We start from the raw sequence: 19,322 nt of genomic DNA, 5'->3' as shown, positions 1-19,322 counted from the left end.
CATTACCCACAAAATAAATACGACAATACTACATTAAATGCAAAGTGTTGACGTAACATACTACACCCTAAATATAAAGAAAGCGCCACACGACAATTATGCTCATACGTTTTCCTGGTATTGCCTGTAAATTAGGTATTTTCTTCCCTTTTATCATGACGCATGTGCCTCATATGCCTATTTTTTTAAAACGACTGTCCTGTTTTCAGGCTGTAAAAAAAAACAATAACCGCTTAGGTTTACTTTAATTTGAAAGATTTCACATAACCGGAAGCCGCCCTGGTATAATCTGTGATTTGGGTATTTTCTCTCCTTTTATCATGACGCATGTGGCTCATATGTCTATTTATTTTATTTTTTAAAACAACTGTCCAGTTTTTACGTTGTAACAAAAAAAACAATAGCCGCTCAGGTTTACTTTAATTTGAAAGATTTTACATAACCGGAAGCCGCGTTTTATATTTTTCTGCGAGCTTGACGCGGTTCTCTCCAAACCAGCAGCAGGTTACTTTGTAGCGAAACTTCTCGGGAGTCGGCGAACGACAAGCGGTCAAACAGTCGTCATTGTGTCAGTTTGACCACCATGTCTGCATGTGTGACTTCCCGTTGACGGTTGAGAGGAGAGGCAACGTTTCCGTGATGTCCGTTCTCGCGGCAGAGGCGTTTCCATGGTGGCCAAACTGAAAACTTTAAGGAGCAAACTTTGAGCGAGGAGCCGGAGACTTCCCCCCCCCCGCCCCCCTTTCCACCTCCCCCCCCGACCCCCCCGTTATCAGTCAGACTAACGCGAACTAACTCCGCCATGGCACACACCGCTTCTGTTTCGACATGGGCATTTGTTTTTAGTTTATACTTCGGCTTGTCAAAGTGTTTTTTCGCTATACCGCTCAAAATATACGCAGGGAGATACAATATATCCTCGGCGGTTGATTTGACGCGGCGCGTCGCGTTAACGGCTGATGGAAACGGCCTGTCTCTGGCCTCTGATCCAACCGGTACCGTGAACTTTCTGGACATGGTAAATAACCTGCAAGGGGACTATGGAAGAGGATACTACATAGAAATGTCAATTGGTACTCCGGGTCAAAAGGTAAATATCACAAACGCTTTTTATTGTTTTTGTTTGACACCTGTCATTCGCACAAATGTGTTTTCTTCTTCTTCCAGTTTATATTGGACTATTTAAGTTAAGGTTATTGAGCTGAATGCAACTGAGAATACTCCTTTATTTCCTTTCTTTTCTCTACTTTCTTGGTTTGTTTGTTTCGTTTCATTGTGTTTACACAGGGTCACGTGATCCATTCAGACACAACGCTATGTCAAGTCTGCTTTAAACCGTCACACAATGTGATCCACTCAAAGGGCTGAGTGTGATTGTGTCACCCCCAAGGTGTTGGCTACCTACTAAATGCAATATTTACATATTCTGAATGACTGTTTGATATGACCCTAACTGCAGAACAACGACTTGGGTCAAGGGAAGATTATAGGCATATTTTGCTATCACTGTCCTTTTTATAAAACACAATAATAAAATCTCTTTTTTCCCCAGGCTTGCAGGATAGTACATCATGGCTGTGGGGTGCATTAGCTGCCTCAAGTCTTCCCAGCCTTTGGGTCTGAAGGTAGACTAAAGCCCTGCTCACATGCACTCACATGATGCAGCCTGTGAGGACCTCTCTTTCTTACTAAGCAGCTGATGGGGATTATGAGGCTCCCAGGGAGCAAAGGGCAGCTCCACAGTTGTATAAAACAGCACTAGCCCTCCAGATATATTTGCTGCTTATTTTCTTTTGGTTGCACAGAAATAGGCCTGTGTAATGTACTGTCTTTTTTTTAATACTGCTTGTTATGTAAAGTGCCTAACGAGATCATATTAATGATTTAAGAGGGACTAAATTGTCCCAGAAGAGGGACACTATTAAAAATACATGACACATTAGGGTGTTGTAGGTTTAAGGCTATGCTTTGCCATTGTGTTGTAAGAAGATGTGTTTGAAATGGAGCTTAATCCGAAAGGTGAATTATCTCATTAGTGACTTGACCTGTTGTTCCTGGGCCTCTCAAGTTAAACAGATCAGAGATGGTGAGACTCTTGGGTGGCACAGCTCAGATCCTCAGGCTCACAGAGGCTTATCAGTGCTACCTGCCGTGTCACTGGCCTGAGTCAACCTCTGAGAGGCTAATGCTATACTCGTAAGGGTACAGGTCCCATAAAACGTTACAACCAGTCCACAGTTGTACTTTGGAAAATATACTTCATGGTATCTGTTGTTCTAGTCGAACACGGGCGTTTTAAAAGCTCAAAGGAGGAAACTCTTGGACTATGATTTATTCAAAGGAATGTTGTTATTCCTATATCATCAAACTGCATAGAGAGCCACTAATACACTGAACTATACACGCCCTTTAACCAGGCACAGGTGTGTTTCCTTATCAGGAATCAACAGTCAACCCGATAACTGAACAAATAACAACAGATTTACATCTGAATATTTCATAATTAATAACCCAGAGTTAGATTGATTCAAAAGGATTACTTATCAAACAAATCACATGTTTTATCTTACGAAGCAACTAAAAAAAATTATGTATTCCATATGGGAGTAAATAATTAATTAAATTTCTTGATCGTAACAAAAGGGTATACGTTGTATCTACTCCTCAAGAAAAAAACATTATCAACATATTTTAGTATTTATTTGCGTTTTAGGATGCTTGTGCGGAATTGCTATTTTTTTTGTCTGTGTGTGTATATATATATATTTTTTTTTTTTAATGTGTATATATATTTTTTTTGTCTATGTATAGGACTAACCTTTTCAGTTATTTATAAAACTTTTATATTGCTATACTGTCTTTATATCACGAGGAGAGCCTCACCTGGTGAATTCTAATAGAGCTTTGTCACATTTCTACTTGTCACATCAGGAAGAAGCACAGGTGCAACTAATGCATAAAGCTTATTCAGGAGTTAATTTAAGTTAATTTATTGGCAGCTATTACATTCTTATTTTTATTTTTATGGGTTGCTTTATCTATGTTTTAAATCGGTTTTATTTGTTTTTACTATATGTGTGGCACTCTGGGATTCTTTGAAGGAACAGTGCGATAAAAATGAAATGCATTATTCATTATTATTATTAATGCACACTAACAATGGCTCAGTTCCATTAAGTGTCCCAGTAAGCAATTCCAGTGAGCCAGCAAACACAATGAAGACCCTGAAACCATGTCAGTTACGCTTGTGTGTTTCTTGCCATGACGTGAAAAAAATAAAGCTGTGACAAAGGTATATTTGGGACCTCGTGTCGGGTGAGGAAGCTCAAGAAAAAGTTAACATTGATGTGAATGCTTCATGTTTTTAACAAATAGATTACTTTGAATATTCTACTGATGGATGATGTTTTTGAGGCGAAAACCAGTTCCGCCTCTTGATATTTCTCCTCTGATATTCCAGGCTTTATACTCCATGTGCCTTGTGTATTTATGGTGAAACCATTATATAATTTTTTTTCCCTGCCGGCAGAGTTGGTTGAGATTGGTTATGCAGTGCCAAAACGTCCCGTAACTCAATACTATCGAATCATGCTCTCAATATTATTCCAACTAAACGACAATGTGATTACAGGGCTGCGGTGTTAAATGAGGCACTATTCAAATGAGCCACTAATTGCCGCATCTGTTAGCGTGCGGCGCAGCCAGGCTGAGGTGTCGGATAGAGAGCCTCACATCTGCTAATTGGTACAAACAGGTAGCAGATGCACATTGCCGCCATGGAGCCACTGCCAATTAGACAGCGAGCGCTCAACTGCAGGCTGCCGCAGCAGCGGGGGCAGAGCTTTGCCTGAGGCTCAGCAGCCGAGCTAAGGGAGGATAGTGTGACCAGAAAAGATACGTGATGTGGGGGATAAGGAAATGCCCCTGCTCCCCTCCCTCCCTCCCTCCCTCCCCGAGAGGTTTCAGTGTTTTCCAATCTGGCCTGTTTGGCCGGTTCAGGCCTTGTGTGAATGGACTGATGCCATCTCCAAGGCAGCAGTGGGGTTTTTGATGGCACAGTTACAGTGATGGGACCAGTGCCCAGCCAATGAGGAGGAACTGATAAGCCTGACTCCCACGGACGGGCCAACTAAGGCTTCCAGTGCCCAACTGAACCAGTCGATAACACATTGTTGATAATTACAGGATTTTTTTCCCCACCCACCAATTGTTTCATAATGACTTCATGCACAAGTGAGAACGACAGTGGGACGTTGGCTAAAATAAATAAGTCATACTGCTTTTATTGTCTGAGGAAATCGTGTGGTATAATGATGAACTTGCTCCATTTAGACATGGTTGAGGCATGATGGGCTTGAGGAACTAAGCTTGAGGAAGTGGTTTTCTTCACGGAATCATTGGAATTCCTTGTTCCTTGTCTGTCAACCTTACATATTTAAAATGAACTACTTCCTGATGTTCTGGTCTTGATAAAATATGGGTAGGCATGTCATCTTCCCCAGGTTGCCGAATGAACCCTTTTTTTGTGTCATATCTACATATTTCCATTGACTGTCATGTGACATCATTGAAAAACTAGTGCGTAGACCTTTTTGTTGTTTAGTCATCAGGTGGCCATGGGGCATTAGCTTTATGACCCCATCCTGGTGAGAAATGCTTGCTAGTGAGTGTTAATGTGGCCACTGCTCAGTAGTGGAGGTGACAGAAGTCCGCAAGCTAATTAGTTCCTGCTCGTTGACTTGATGTCTGCAAGACAACATTATCTCAACCGCTGTTCGCTGGTCTCCACTGTGGACATGAGAGAGACACACACACACACACACGCACGTGCACGCACGCACGCACGCACGCACACCAGGATGGCTGGATAGGTCATCCAGTCATGTCAGAAGCTAGAGGCAGTCATGTTTGTCTCATAGATCACACAGAGAGCAATTACATTAGAGATGCATAGTAATTTGTGCAGTTTGTGTGACACTGGAATCTCTATGAATTTGCGATACCGCAGTCAGGTTTTTTTTATTTATTACCGTATCCAAGTTGGTATGACATTTCTGATTATGCCCATCCCCATAATTATGTTTACATATGATATAATCAAATACAGCTGTAAAGTACACTCTTTATTTCACCTTGCAACGAAACACTGACCAAAACGTTGACTGTCTCTGCCGCAAACAAAACACAGTTTGCGTTTAATTTTCCATTTATAACACATGGGTGACAACAGACATTCTTTTGATTTGAAGAATGTCTTTATGAACTCCCAAATCACAATCTTTCAAATAGGCGTAAAACTTCCCTCACAGAAATGAAACAAATATTTCTATTGCTTTTTGTGTGTCCATTTTATAGTCTCTCTTCACTATTTCCAGCTTAATTTCCTTATGTTTGTATATTTTTGTTGTTGCTGTTTTCTCTTCACGTCCTCTGCTTTTTCCTCCTCTAATTACTATTATTTGTGCAAACAGAATCTTGAATGTCTTAGTGGCATTTTAAAAGTCTTCTTAAAGTCTTGTCATCAGTGTGTTCTACTGCTTTAGACCTCATACTTTTACCCTGTGACTCAAGAGCTCTGAGGCGGGGCGGGGTTGCCCTGAAGCAGATATCTGCAATGCTTGTTCAAATAAACTCTCCCTTGTGTATTTCAGGTGAACATCCTGGTGGATACGGGAAGTAGTAACTTCGCTGTGGCTGCAGCTCCACACCCATTTATTACTCACTACTTCAACACTGCGCTGTGAGTAGCTTGGGCACTTTGTGGAATCTGCAAAATGTTGTGAATATTCATGGTGGAAATAATGAGAATAGATTGGAAATATAGCAATTATCCGAAAATTTGAGCCGACAATTTTGGTGTGCAAACTTGGGGTTTAAAGTGAATTCACCTAATCTGGCTACTGCTGGTTGACTGAAACATAATTAAAAATAAATAAATAAAAATAGATAGATAGATAGAAACATTCACTAATGTAATATAATCAATGCTTGCATGAAAGCATGCAGTGCTATGGCTCAGACAGAGCAGTAGTGTGTGCTGCTCATGTGATAGAGGAATGCACTCTGCATGCAGAAGGTTGTAATTCTACTGAATTTATATTTAATGGGCAGCCAAATTATCTGTACATTTGATCCGATACACAAACTCTCGGAAACATCACACCAATATTAATGAATTACATGATCTCTGCTATGTAATGTCGGTCTTGCATAGCTGTCTGTTGTTTTATTGCAGTCCTAGTCCTGAGTTACCACACATTTAGCTTTTTATCTTGTTGTAACTATTCACACTACTTGCCTTCTTCCCCTGTGTTTAGCTCCAGTACCTACCAGTCATCTGGCCGGACTGTGGCTGTCAGGTACACTCAGGGCAACTGGGAAGGTGAACTGGCCACTGACCGTGTCTCCATTCCCAAAGGCCCAAATGGGACCGTCACCATCAACATAGCTGCCATCCTGTCATCTGAGGGCTTCTTCCTTCCTGGGGTCAACTGGCAGGGCATCCTGGGACTGGCATATCCCATGCTGGCAAGGGTGAGAGATAGATGCTCTTAAAGTTTGAATCTTACTCTGAATGTTAGTTTTAGGGTTATGTTAGTTTCACTTTATTTAACAGGGGCCATATGTTTTTTCTGCAGTCCCAAAATAATACAGAAAAATACAATAAAAACAAAAGCAAGAAACAGTCCGAATAATTGACAAACGATAAATCACTTTTAAAACAACACCAAACTAAATAAACGGTACATAGTCTCCATATTGAAAAAAGTTGGTTCCATACAAAGTTCAGGGATCACATGATTTTTTTTTTCTTCTTGAGTTTCTTCTTTTTTAAAGGTGCTTTTGGGAGTATCTTTGTCGGCTCTCAATAAAGTGACGGCTGAGCCGGCGGCTCGTAGCTTACATTGCTAACAGTGCAAACTACAGCAAATAGCAATTTGCTGTCTCATGATGTTTCCTGAATCCAGACGGTAGAGAAATGGTACTTGCATAAGTCCACCCTCTTTTCTTCCTCTGCCTGGATGACAACCAGGACAGGGGTTCTCCTGTTCCTCTGCTGGTATTCCACCGCAAGCTCATTGGTTTTGCTGATATTGAGCTTCAGGTGATTGCCGTTGCACCATGTGATGAAGCTCTCTATCGGCCCTCTGTATTCCTCTGTAATAATGTAGCATGCTTCTCACACAAAGTGATTCACTGGAATCATACATGTCAATATTGTGAAAAACATTTTTTTTATTATGTTTCTTCAAAGTCTGGACAAAAATAGATATGAACTGCAACTTGACATACAACTGTTATGACTTGTTTTATCGAGGTCTGAGTTTGTGTCTCGATCATTGTGAAATGGATCATGAGGTAGGTTTGCCATTCTTTGCTGCAAAGAACTGGAAGCAGTGCATATTAACAGTATGTTAATGTATCGTATAACTTTTATATGAACTTCATGAGATGATAATGATAAAAATATCATGTTTTATCAAGTTAATCAAGCAGTGACTTCCTGCTTTTACAGCATTTAACAACTTTGAGATTTTATCTGCGAACAGAAACATTTCCTGTTCATGATTTATTTTCAGCAGCAAGAGTATGATGCCTTTGCATAATAATAAACACAACTCTGTTGTACCAGATTAGTAAATTGCTTTTCATAGGTTAATTAATGGATTTTGGAACATTAATTTAATTGGATAAAAACTATATATATTTATCTGGCCTCCTCATTAGAAAAAGCTAAATTCCTTTACTGTAGAAGAAGCACATTCTAAGAGTAAATGTAATTACTGTGCAATACATCTTATAGATCAGGGGGTTTCAGAGTCTGATACTGTGTGCCTCTTCTCAGACAAAGTGGAAAAACAGTCAAATACCCCAGAAGTACTATATCTCTGAACCATCTCTTTAACCAAATCTAGGCTGTTCTGTGTAATCCTCGTTTGATAACTAATGTAATATTTTTTCATTTCTATTCACCGAGCCTCCCCAGAAACTGTTGGGAGCCTCCCTGGGGAGGCCCGCCTCTCACTTTGAAAACCTCTGCCATACAGTACGTTTGAAGTGTGACACAAAACCAAGGCGCTTCGCCCCATCGTCCGCTTTCTTTAATATAGTGTTGATGGGACAAGGATGACATCAATGACATCCTTTCATTCTGTGCCCACTATAGCAACCTTTGGTATTAAATGCCAGTGATTTAGGGGCAGATAGGCTCACACTGACCACTTTGTGCTGCTGGCGTCTCTTGGGTATTCACGTTCAACTTGCCCGAGGGCTGTGTGTCATGCGTGACATCTGAAGAAGACAGGAGGGAGAGACCATCCTTTAGTCAAGGGCCACACCACTGTCTCATTCACAAGTCCTCACACGCATTCCTGCGGACACGCTCGTACACAGTGGCCAGAATATTGTTTCAATCACAGCCTGACCAAAGGGTTGTGATCATGTCCTTTTTTATTTGTTTTACTTTTAAGTAGCAGTTATCGTAGCAAACCAGCGTATTTTTCATTCTTTATTCCTGATTCTTGTAAAATAGTTTTAAGCTGTTATTTATTGTTTCTTAAAGATGTTGTTTTCCCCCTTGTAATTGTGTTAAGATGCCTTTAGGATAAATTTCTTTTATTCACACGAAACATATTTTTTTTACACTTTCATTCTCTTTTTTTTCTGAACTTTAATAATGTATTTTACTGTCTGTATACACTTAATGTACAGTACATGATGTACGTCAGTCTGGATAATCTTGTGTTGATGATTACACATCTCCTGTCTCTCAATTAGCCTGACTCGTCCGTGGAGCCCTTCTTCAACTCTTTGGTGAAACAGCTGGGGATTCCTGACATCTTTTCCCTCCAGATGTGTGGCGCTGGACTTTCAGCCAGCAGCACAGTGGACGCCCCTGGAGGCAGCCTTGTGAGTAGGCAGGAGAGGCTGAGTGTGATCAAAGACTTTAGATCTCAGCAGTCTTCTGACCCTTTTTTTAAATTTAGTAACACGCCTTTTAAAATGGGTATTTTTGTAATACAGTTTGTGTCTCACATTGGACCAGACATAGCAGCTGAGTGCAGTTTCGAAACATAATAGCTGGTATCCCCTTTGTCAATGTGGGTTCTCCACTGGAGGCCCAGTCTAGTTAGAGTGGAGCTAATTAAGCTAAGATAGCATCCTGCTGAGAGCAGGTCTGTTGCTGTTATACAAGCGACCTCGGTGCCTCGCTCACTGCATCTCCATCATGTCACCCACTGACACAAACAGATGGATAAGATGGTTGAGTGCTTTTGTGTGTGTTTATGTATTCTGCCAGATTGTGGAGGGATCATACAAACCTTGGCTTGAGCATACTCTTGTTGGATTTTCACTGTGTTGTTGTTGTGACCCATGAATGATTGAAGAAGTATTTCTTTTCCTAGGTCATGGGAGGGGCTGAACCAACTCTGTATCGGGGGTCAGTGTGGTACACCCCTATAGTAGAGGAGTGGTACTTCCAAGTGGAGGTTTTGAAGCTGGAGGTCGGCGACCAGAATCTGGAACTGGACTGCAGAGAGGTATACTTTACACTAAACCTATGTCTTACATTTGAAGCGGAAAAACAATAAGTTGCAAACCGATAACATTCTTTTTTTGAATAGAGAATTCTGAGTTGATTGTATCAAGGTCACAACAAGGAAATGAAACTTGAATTGGAGTCGCAGTACTGCAAGGGAATGTACTCAAGAGCTTCCTCGTTTTACATTCTTTGGTTTGCTCAAAGTCCTCCACAGAAGCCCCGTTGAACTGAGAATAATACTACTGCACTTCCCTCTTTCTCACTTTCTTTCAGTATAACATGGATAAAGCTATAGTTGACAGTGGGACGACGCTGCTGCGTCTTCCTGTCAACGTCTTCAATGCGGTGGTAGAAGCCATCACACGCAGCTCTCTGGTAAGCTGCCGTCTCTCCACAGACGGTGATGAAACATGTTGTCAGAGCAAAGCGATGCAGGGGAGGATAGCACACTCTCGCTGCTCAAGGACATAGTGGCTTTGAGAGGAACGATCAGGAGCTTTTCTGCTATAAAAATGTGTGTGCCATGCTTTTAGTTTTTCTTTCCTCATTCTACATTTTTCACATTCTGTAACTCCACATAAACAACTCAAGGTTAATTTGAACCTGGAAGCAACATTTTCACTTAATGAACCCACATCCTTGCAGATTAATCCCAAGTGGGAAAATGAAAGAGAACACAAAAACCTGTTTTGATGCTGTACTGACCTTCTGACTCTGAGCGTTCGTCCTTCTGTTTCCCTTTGTCTATTTCTCTTTGGTTCAGATCCAGGACTTTTCTTCAGGGTTCTGGGATGGCAGCAAGCTCGCATGCTGGATGAAGGGAGAGACCCCCTGGAGGTTTTTCCCCAAGCTGTCCATCTACCTAAGGGCCACAAACACCAGCCAGTCCTTCCGCATCACCATCCTGCCTAAGGTACCTGGATAAAAACAAACACGAAAACCAGTAATCGCTTCTGCTCCATCATCAACACCGAGTGACACAAGCACTCATCGGTCCTCTTTAATCTCTTCATTTGTCTCCCATGTCACAGTTGTACATTCAGCCAATCACAGACGTGGACGGCACATTGGAATGCTTCCGTTTTGGATTGTCTTCGTCGGCTAACGGCCTGGTGATCGGAGCCACTGTGATGGAAGGCTTCTACGTGGTGTTCGACCGTGCCCAGCGGAGACTGGGCTTTGCACTCAGCAGCTGTGCAGGTGAGAGTACAAACAAGACTTTGACTAAGACGTAAAACTGTGTCAAGCGTATCACAGTCAACAAATGGGTTCAGATTGTCATCCCAATATTTATATTTTTGTCAGCCTTATGATTAAATGTTTTGTGGTTTAAAATGTGTAGCTAATCTCAGTATGCTATTTTTAGTGTATGCTTTGTAAGGAAGTGCCAACTTGAATTATTCGCAGCAGAAAAGACGGAAGTTTGCACAAACAAGGCTGTATTCATACTCCGTTATCCATATATGCTCTAAAATCACCAGAACACTTGCCATCATATTGACTGTGAAGTGTCAGTGTCTGTAACAACTTATAGTATATATATCTATAGCAAAATGTTGCTTATAATATTGCTTCAAGACATTTCACTTTTAACAAAGAAGAAAAATCATAGTCCTGAAGTCTGTAATGTGCCTTTTATTAACTGATAACTTATGGAAAAGCAAACGTTTACTGACTAAAACCCAGAGAATATCCTGGTCACCATGACCTAAACAGTAAAGGTTACACCTTTTAACAGTGCCACTTCCTTGTAGTTCTGTGTAAATATGAGCTTGGGCAGGGCTTCCAACTCATCTTGAAGTACAAAGATCACCTTTGTTCCGTATTTAGCAAACAGACCTAGCCGATGTAGGCTAAAGGTTAAGGATGCAGGCTTGTGACAGTAAGGTTGCCAACTCCGAGCTGGCTGGTAAAAATCTAGACGAAGAACTATCATCGTCGATTGATGACTCGGCCATGTATAAAAGTATTAACCTTGAATTACTTCAATGATGCTGCCAGTCTCAGACAATTGTTACTATTTTGAGAGGCCACCACATGTCAATGTCATCTATAAACTCATACATATAGTTTTTATTCAGCAATGGTTACAATGGTACACTTTTGTTCAAAAAAAATATATGTATGAACATGTTTGAGAGGCTTTTATTTTTAACATAATTAGGGCTTTTTACATAATACTAAATTAGTGTTTTTTAAGGGTCAATAGGTTAATTTTTTTTGGGGCTGGTGTATTGATGTTAATGTAAGTTTTCCAACACATTGATATTTTACTTTTTACTTTCAAGTCAGATGTGAGACATGCAACAATCTGTCTTCTATCTCTCCGCAGTGAGCGACGGCGAGGCTCTTTCAGAGATCGCGGGACCTTTCTCAGCCGCAGACGTGGCGGCCAACTGCTCTGGCGGGCCGCTGAAGGAGCCTCTGATGTGGGTGATCTCCTACGCCCTGATGGCGGTCTGCGCGGTGGTCCTCATCATCCTGTTGCTCCTGCTGGTCCTGCCGTGCCGACGAAGCCGCGCCGGGGAGATCACCGACGAGTCCTCTCTGGTCCGCCACCGCATCAAGTGACTGACGGGAAACGGATGGGCGGACAGGGCGGACAGCCAGCAGAACCCATCCACGGCGGCGCAGAAAGGGGTGAGGCTCGGCCTGCACCAAACAGTGACACACGCCTCCGGATGTCTGACTGATTCTAGTCTGCACTCAACGGCTTGGGCCGTGGAGATAGACACAGACAGATCAACCACCTCTTGACAGGAGAATCCAACCCAAAAACTCTTCCTAAAAACGTCTGTTTGTGACGTATTTATGGTTCCAAATTCTGGTTTGACGGTGACTATTGCTTATTCTCCACCATGTCATGTGTGACACAGGGGGAAGACATCTAGCTTAGTAGTAGAAGAAGAACCGACGCAATTTCTCCACTGACTGTAGCGAGTCAGTAATGTGATGTCGCTACAGAGCAGTTTTTAGTAATGGGTATGAATGACTTTTTCTCAACTATTAGTATTGCTCGCCCCGAAACTACAGACGCAGACGAAGGGGTGCACCAAAGTACAAAACACTTCATCTCAAAATATCACATCACAATAGCTAAGGGTGAAATCTTCCTTATCGACAATCCCAGGACAGCAGGTGGGGAGGACCTTAATCTCTACATACAACAACCATTGGTGCATTCTTTAACAATATAAACGTTACTGATTTTCTTTCCAGGCAAACTGTATTTTTCATTCCTCAAAACGAGCTCTTAAGATGTCCCTTTACAGCTTTATCCGTGAAGGAATGTTTCTTGTGCCTTCTTATATTTTAACGTTTACCTCCAGGCCTCTATGGAGTGAAATCGATGGCTGTGTATGTTGAAGTTTCGGGGAAAAGCTGCTCACAAGATCACTGTTAATAGGAAGAGGTGACACGCGTTTACAGTGCCTGTAGTGCCTTTTTAAGGTCAGCTCACTGCGACTACAAAATGATTTACAGTATCATCAGTTTGAGACTTACTCTACTGAATTGCACTTTGTTTCTTAAGTCAATCAAAAGTGTATTATAAAGATCAATATTTCTCAATCTGTTATGCAATTTGTTGTCATATTTGTAATCTTACTAATTCTATATGTCCAAGTTTATATTTAATTATCTTTTGAATGTGATTGTATTATTCCAAATGTTTGCTTTTTAGACACTAGATATTCAAGGTTACATATTTATAACGCATATTTTATAAAAAAAACACTAAATCTGACAGGTACCCAACCTGTGGACGACGCTTAGTTTGCTTGCGAAGCTGAATGACTTGTGGGCAACAAAAAGTTGTCAAGCGTTATGTTACAGTCTCTTGTATACAGAGTATCAGCGTGTCAAGCTGCACAAATGTGTCACTATCTGCCAACATTTTGAATTGACAAATTGAAGCTACACTTGAATCTTATACTGTCACTTATTTATAAGTGTATTTTCTTTCTGTGCCAAAATCGTACTTATGGAAATAAAAGAACTTTGAACCAAATCAAAGATGTAAATCTTTTTAAATAAAGGAAGATGTGTTTTTGTGAAAGGTTACTCAAGAACAAGCTGCATGTGATTTGTGAGTGACTTGTGGTTTTGTTTTGTTGGCATACGACTAGCTTAAATATCATTAATTCAATTAAACACTTCAACCATATTTATAAAAGACTATAATAAAGACTTTAACTACAGATTTATAATAAAACAAACACAAACTTATGAGATAAAACAGTGTTCATTGGAGCTTCTTATGTGAATTTGAGCATCAACAGTCAATTACAATTATGAAAACACAGAACAGGAATATTATGTAGAAAATACATTATGTAACTGATACAGATATTATTGACGCATTGATTTAAAAAAAAATGTTTTTATCTTTGCACACTTAAAAATTGTAAACATAAACATCTCTGTTAATCTTTGGTCCTGTCACCCTCAGTCATCTTGATGCTTCTGTAAAGAAAATCAAAATAAATAGTTGTAAGTTATTTCATAATTGAGCACTAGACAGATAAACCTTCTTATTGCATCTGGTCTTCCAAGCAGATTACACCAAATACTACAAATGATCTGTACACGGAAATCCTCTGCATTAATTTTGTTTATCTGCCTTTACAAGGCCAATCTTTCACTGGTTTTTACCCTCATCTGATGGTAGATCCAGTCCAGAAAATAGGTGACGTTGCCATAAACCGCTGGTTTGTTCTGCTCAGTGCAGTGTTCCCCCCAAATGCTGTCCCCTAAGAGCCACCATACTCCATCCTTCAGGGACACCAGAGGGCCGCCACTGTCAGTCTGAGAAACAAAAAAGATTGATATTTCTATGATCTACACACTCTTGAAGATGCATGTATCGCTTATCAAGACTCCCACATTAAAGATCAAATGCCTTACAATGATCTGAATGTCTCTTTTGATGAAATTCAAAACACAATAAATGCTTTTCATGCAGTTTCACATTTAAGGTCCTTCAAGGATTACAACGGTCCACAAATAAAACATGATATCATGGTCAGCTGCCACCTCAGGGATCTAATTTGACTTTCATTGTTGACTCGACTGTATGAGTGGTTTGTTATAAGTCACAAAGTGGAACTATTTATCTAAAGCTTTTACCATGTACAGAACATAATGCATGTCTTGTTGGACTAGGCCTCAAAGCAAGTTACATAAGAGCATGAAAATGCGTCTTTAAAGTGCAGGAACTGCTCAATTTGCACCAGAAAATATCTCATAAAGAGTGTTGCTGCTTGGGTGCACTCTCATGTCTTTGAGTACATTGTTCTATAGGGTCACTTTTCTATTTAAAGAATGTATTTGCAGTTAATATGTAGACACATTAATCCCGGGGGCAGTCACACTACAACCGTCTGGTCCTTACTACAAAATAAAACTCATTGTGACATTTTAATATGTGTATCGTTGTCTCATCATTATAAAAAAAAACATTGTATTCATGTTGGTTTCAGCATTTAAATCACTGTGTGGTTTGTCTTACATGGCACTCGTTGGCTACTGGCTCCGTCTCTCTGGCGCATAACATGTCCTGTGATATCCGGCCGTCGTGAGCGATGGAGCTGTTGCAGTATGCGGTGTTCATGAGAGAAACCTGAGCCTCCGTCAGGTGTATAGAGCCAGAGTCTGTCAAAATAAAAGTATTTTGTTTGTTGTATGTGAAAAAGATTTAAGATTAGATAACTTTATAAAGTCATTCAAACTATCTTCATCTTTACAAGCTGTGACATTAAAGTGAGGTACTGTACACAAAATGCATAAATATGTACAATCCAATAATATTCTGGAATGGACCATCACGTAGAATGGGCTTGTTTACTGTTGGTACTTTCAGTATATTTGGATGCTTTAAAAATTAAGAATGTAGTACTTGTCACAGAGTATTTCTACACTATAGTATTGTAACTTTTACTGAAGTATAATATCAGAGTGCTACTTCCATCACTGTGAATCACTATCATTGAGTGTAGAGTCACACATTTCTAGTCTCTGGTGCCATCCAGTGGTCGACAATGTAACAGACAGCAGTGAATACTGTTGCTTTCATCTTTAAACACTTCTGAATTCAAAATATGATTTTGTTAAATTGGTTTAAATGTCTAATATCTTTAAATGCCTTGATTCACAGCACATAATCATGTGTAACCAAAACTGTCTCACCTCCATTTGCTGTGCGACTGAATCGCGTTATCCAGCCCTTCTGAGGAGCAGCGATGTTTACGCCATCATTTGGAAGGCACACTGGTTTGATATTACTGGAGGCTAGCGAAGAAAAGAACATGTCTGTTGTCATTTATCAAATGGTTTCCACAGAGAAAAGGATATCCACTCAGTAGACAATTTATTGGATTCACCGAACTAAAACTAATGCAGTTTAATTCAGAAGCCCTGGAATAAATCCTCTCTTCATGAAGGTGAAAATGTTAATTTCCTTGTTCAAACTGACTAGGTGTACCTAATAAACTGGCAACTGACAGTATATAAGAGATATACAATACACATTATTTTTGTTATTACACTAACTAGAATAACTGACTATGCAAGGAAAACCCTGTTTTTGTTGTTGGTCACATAAATATGTAGGTCAAGGTTCAATAAACGTATCATTCATCTTTTTTTATTATCGTTGTGTATATAAATGTGCCTTTAAACACCTGCGAAGCCCAGAGGTTTAGAGAGCCTCATCAGAGCAATGTCATTCCTGCGAGTGACCCAGTTAAAGCCTTCGTGGGCTATAACGCGGCTCACAAAGTATGCAGGGTTGAACAGAGTGCCGAGTGGATCCACTATCCCAGCGTACACGGCCCAGTCTTCAGGGCTGGCGGCCCTGCAGGGGAGAGACACACAGCAGAGAGTAGACTCAAGCCGGATCAGGCCACAAATGCTGATTCAGGAAGTGTGATGAAAAGGCCTCACCTGGCCACACAGTGTGCTGCAGTGACTATCCAGTTGGGGGAGATGACGGCTCCTCCACAGCGGTGGGAGCCCGCCACCTGCAGGCTGACCTGCCACGGCCAGGCGCCTGGAGAGGCCGGCCGGCCCCCAGAGGCCCTGCTGGAGCCCACCCCACTCCCACAATCTGAGGGCAAAACTGCTGTTAGAGAGGACTCGTTTCAATGCTACACGGCTGTTAGAACTGGAAGCAGGTACAAAGGGGGGCACAGTTGTTTATAAGCAGTCAAAGTGTAGATAAAAGCAGTGCAAGAAACACTAAAAAGGAGAGCTAACATGCAGAACTGAAAGAGACAAATCATATAAGTATAGTCTTGTCATGTGTAAAGTGGTGTTGCCTTTTTGGACAACAAACTTGTATTGATAAATGTAATTCCAATTGAATCAAATAACAGTATCCTAAATGCAAATAATTATATTAAACCTTGAAACATCTGAAGAGCACAACAAATCATCAAACTTTGCAAAAGCCTTGGATCGCTTTGATCTCATTTTTGCATTTAATTTGATGAATGCACACAACATAGAGGAGACCAAAGGCACTTTGAGATGCTAGTGTTTGGAGAAATTATGTTGGACTGTTTTAGGTATATACAATATGAAAATCAAAAACTTTTAACTGCAGCAAATCAACTCAAACGCAGAACCCCTTACACTTCATAGCAATAACATACCAGTACAACGCAAAGTCACCGCACTGTTGTTGGGACAAGTATTGCTGCAGATGGGAAAAGAAAAAACACTTGAGGTGTAATTCGGTCCATGTTGATTTAGCATGAACACATTTACACTGGTTCATCTCCACCGATTCACTAACCTGAGCACCAGCTGTTGCAGTAGGGATGCCTCAGGGTTGAAGGCAGACTTAGCTATTAAGTACCCATCATGTGAACCAGTCTGCTGTTGGCCTGATTTAAAATAGGTACCCCTGTCAAAAATATACGGCTTCAGTTAAAACACACAAATCATGTGAGACTGGAGAGAAAAAAGACTTACCGGCTGAAGCCGACCTGCTGGCAGCTGGCTCTCCCCTGCTGGTCGGTCCAGCCGTGAGAACAAACAGTCCTCCAGGTTTTACTCTGAGTCCAGTAGATCTGGAGCAGGAAGCTGGAGCCATGCAGCCTCACTGAGCACAGACAGCGGGAAGTAGGTGACCAGACTCAGGTAACACAACAGATAACTGACCATTAACAACAATGCTCTCTTTGGAGTCTGGAGTGGAGTTGGAAAAGTTTGATGCTTTATATATGCAGGTGGAAAAAAAATCCTAATAAGTCTCTTAAAGTTTCTAGATGACACTTTTTATAAAATGGCTATCAACACCAATGATGGCCTCCAATTTAAATGATGTGGAACTATAGGACAATGTGTTAATGTGATGTTAACAATGACAGGCACAGATCTTAGATGTCCTCTTTAATCTAAAGTAAAAACAATATTAAGGTGTTTTTTGTAGCTGTTAAAGATGTCTAGCTTGGTTTTATAAATATGAAGGCGAGTGAATAGATTTCCAGCTGTTTTTTAGCACATGGGCCCCTGGATGAGCTCGTTTACCACAGTTCGCTTCATCCTGGCCTGAACGACAGTCTTTCGCTCCGTCACACCACTGGGACTCCCACACGCAGCTCCCATCGCCACACTGCATCCCGTGCGCACAGGACGAGGAGACTGAGGCGAGGACAGGACAAGAATCAACCCATATATCGGCCGTAAAGGTATATGAGCAAGTACGGTGGCCCGCGGGGATCAAACCTGAACTCACAGTAATAAGCGAGGAGGACTCCAGCCACCAGCAGGAGGAGCAGCAGGCAGATCACAGCAGCCACACACCTCTGTTTTACACCTGACAGGAGGACACACACGAGCGCATGCGCACACACAAGCACACACACACACACACACACACACACGCACACACACACACACACACACACACACACACACACACACACACACACAGCTGACCCACTTGCTAAATGTGTCTAAATGGACTTTTCAGCCACTCTTAATCTAGTTTTAATGATATAAAAACATGTTTGTGTTAAATTAGGCTGACATTTACAGTTAGGTAAGTAGAATAAATGTTCTCTATAAAAGGACAATAGCTGTCCTCAAAATAGAAATAATGAGTTATGACTTGATCCCATTCATTCTGTATCTCTAACATATAAAGTGTGGATAATTTATTTACATTTTTGGACATTTGGTACAAAGTAAACACAGTAAACATTAAAGTATAAATGCACAATATACATTGTATTTTGCTTGCAATTAGTCCTTCTTTGAAAAATCCTGCACAAAGTTCCTATTTTAGAATCACTGAACAGGAGTCCGGCCTACTTTTGTGTTTGAGACTGGAGTGGCTGACTTCAGATGGAGGTTTCAGGGCCACATGATGAACATACTGAGGCTCCACATCTGATCGGCTGAGTGGAGGACGTTTCCGCTCCACGTCGTCTCGGATGGAACAAGGACCCGAGTGCAGGAACTGTCAGTAAAGCATAAGTGATGAGACAAGAGAGAAGCTCTCTTTCTCTGGCTGCTTCTAGTGATGGTAATTTAAGAAATTCAGTTCAAGAAAAGAAGCCTAAAATGTAAATGCACATGTGAGATTGTCCAGCTTTTCAAAAACTAAATCATACGCATTTTATTCACTCAAATTACTGGCATTATTATAGTATGAAATGGACTTAATCTACTTCAAACTTACCTGATTCGTGGTCATTCTCTGTTATTATCTGACAATCAACTGATTGTAAAAAATGTCCTCCTGCGATATTTCAATCATCAAACTTGCATG

At 40.9% G+C, this 19,322-nt stretch overlaps 2 protein-coding genes across 2 annotated transcripts; one reads left to right on the top strand and one right to left on the bottom strand.

Annotated features, from left to right (window-relative positions):
• Positions 1–802: 802 nt before the first annotated feature.
• On the top strand, positions 803–12,115 carry bace2 (beta-secretase 2; the record flags this gene model as incomplete). Its single annotated transcript, XM_079225027.1, has 9 exons — positions 803–1,090; positions 5,652–5,740; positions 6,318–6,534; positions 8,779–8,910; positions 9,408–9,542; positions 9,818–9,919; positions 10,308–10,457; positions 10,576–10,744; positions 11,877–12,115. 9 exons carry the CDS (start codon positions 803–805, stop codon positions 12,113–12,115), a joined length of 1,521 nt encoding a protein of 506 aa, XP_079081153.1.
• Positions 12,116–14,167: 2,052 nt separating this feature from the next.
• On the bottom strand, positions 14,168–19,247 carry LOC306742495 (transmembrane protease serine 2-like; the record flags this gene model as incomplete). The annotated part of the gene is made up of 12 exons (XM_079224887.1): positions 14,168–14,350; positions 15,054–15,196; positions 15,731–15,832; positions 16,225–16,397; positions 16,487–16,649; positions 17,197–17,240; positions 17,340–17,450; positions 17,519–17,648; positions 18,077–18,190; positions 18,285–18,365; positions 18,863–19,010; positions 19,233–19,247. 12 exons carry the CDS (start codon positions 19,245–19,247, stop codon positions 14,168–14,170), a joined length of 1,407 nt encoding a protein of 468 aa, XP_079081013.1.
• Between the last annotated feature and the right edge of the window lie 75 nt (positions 19,248–19,322).

This window comes from Taurulus bubalis, assembly GCF_910589615.1.
Source record: "Taurulus bubalis genome assembly, chromosome: 10".
Classification (NCBI taxonomy): Eukaryota; Metazoa; Chordata; class Actinopteri; order Perciformes; family Cottidae; genus Taurulus; species Taurulus bubalis.
Note: the sequence above shows the minus strand (reverse complement) of the source record. Positions and strands in the feature narration are given on the sequence as shown.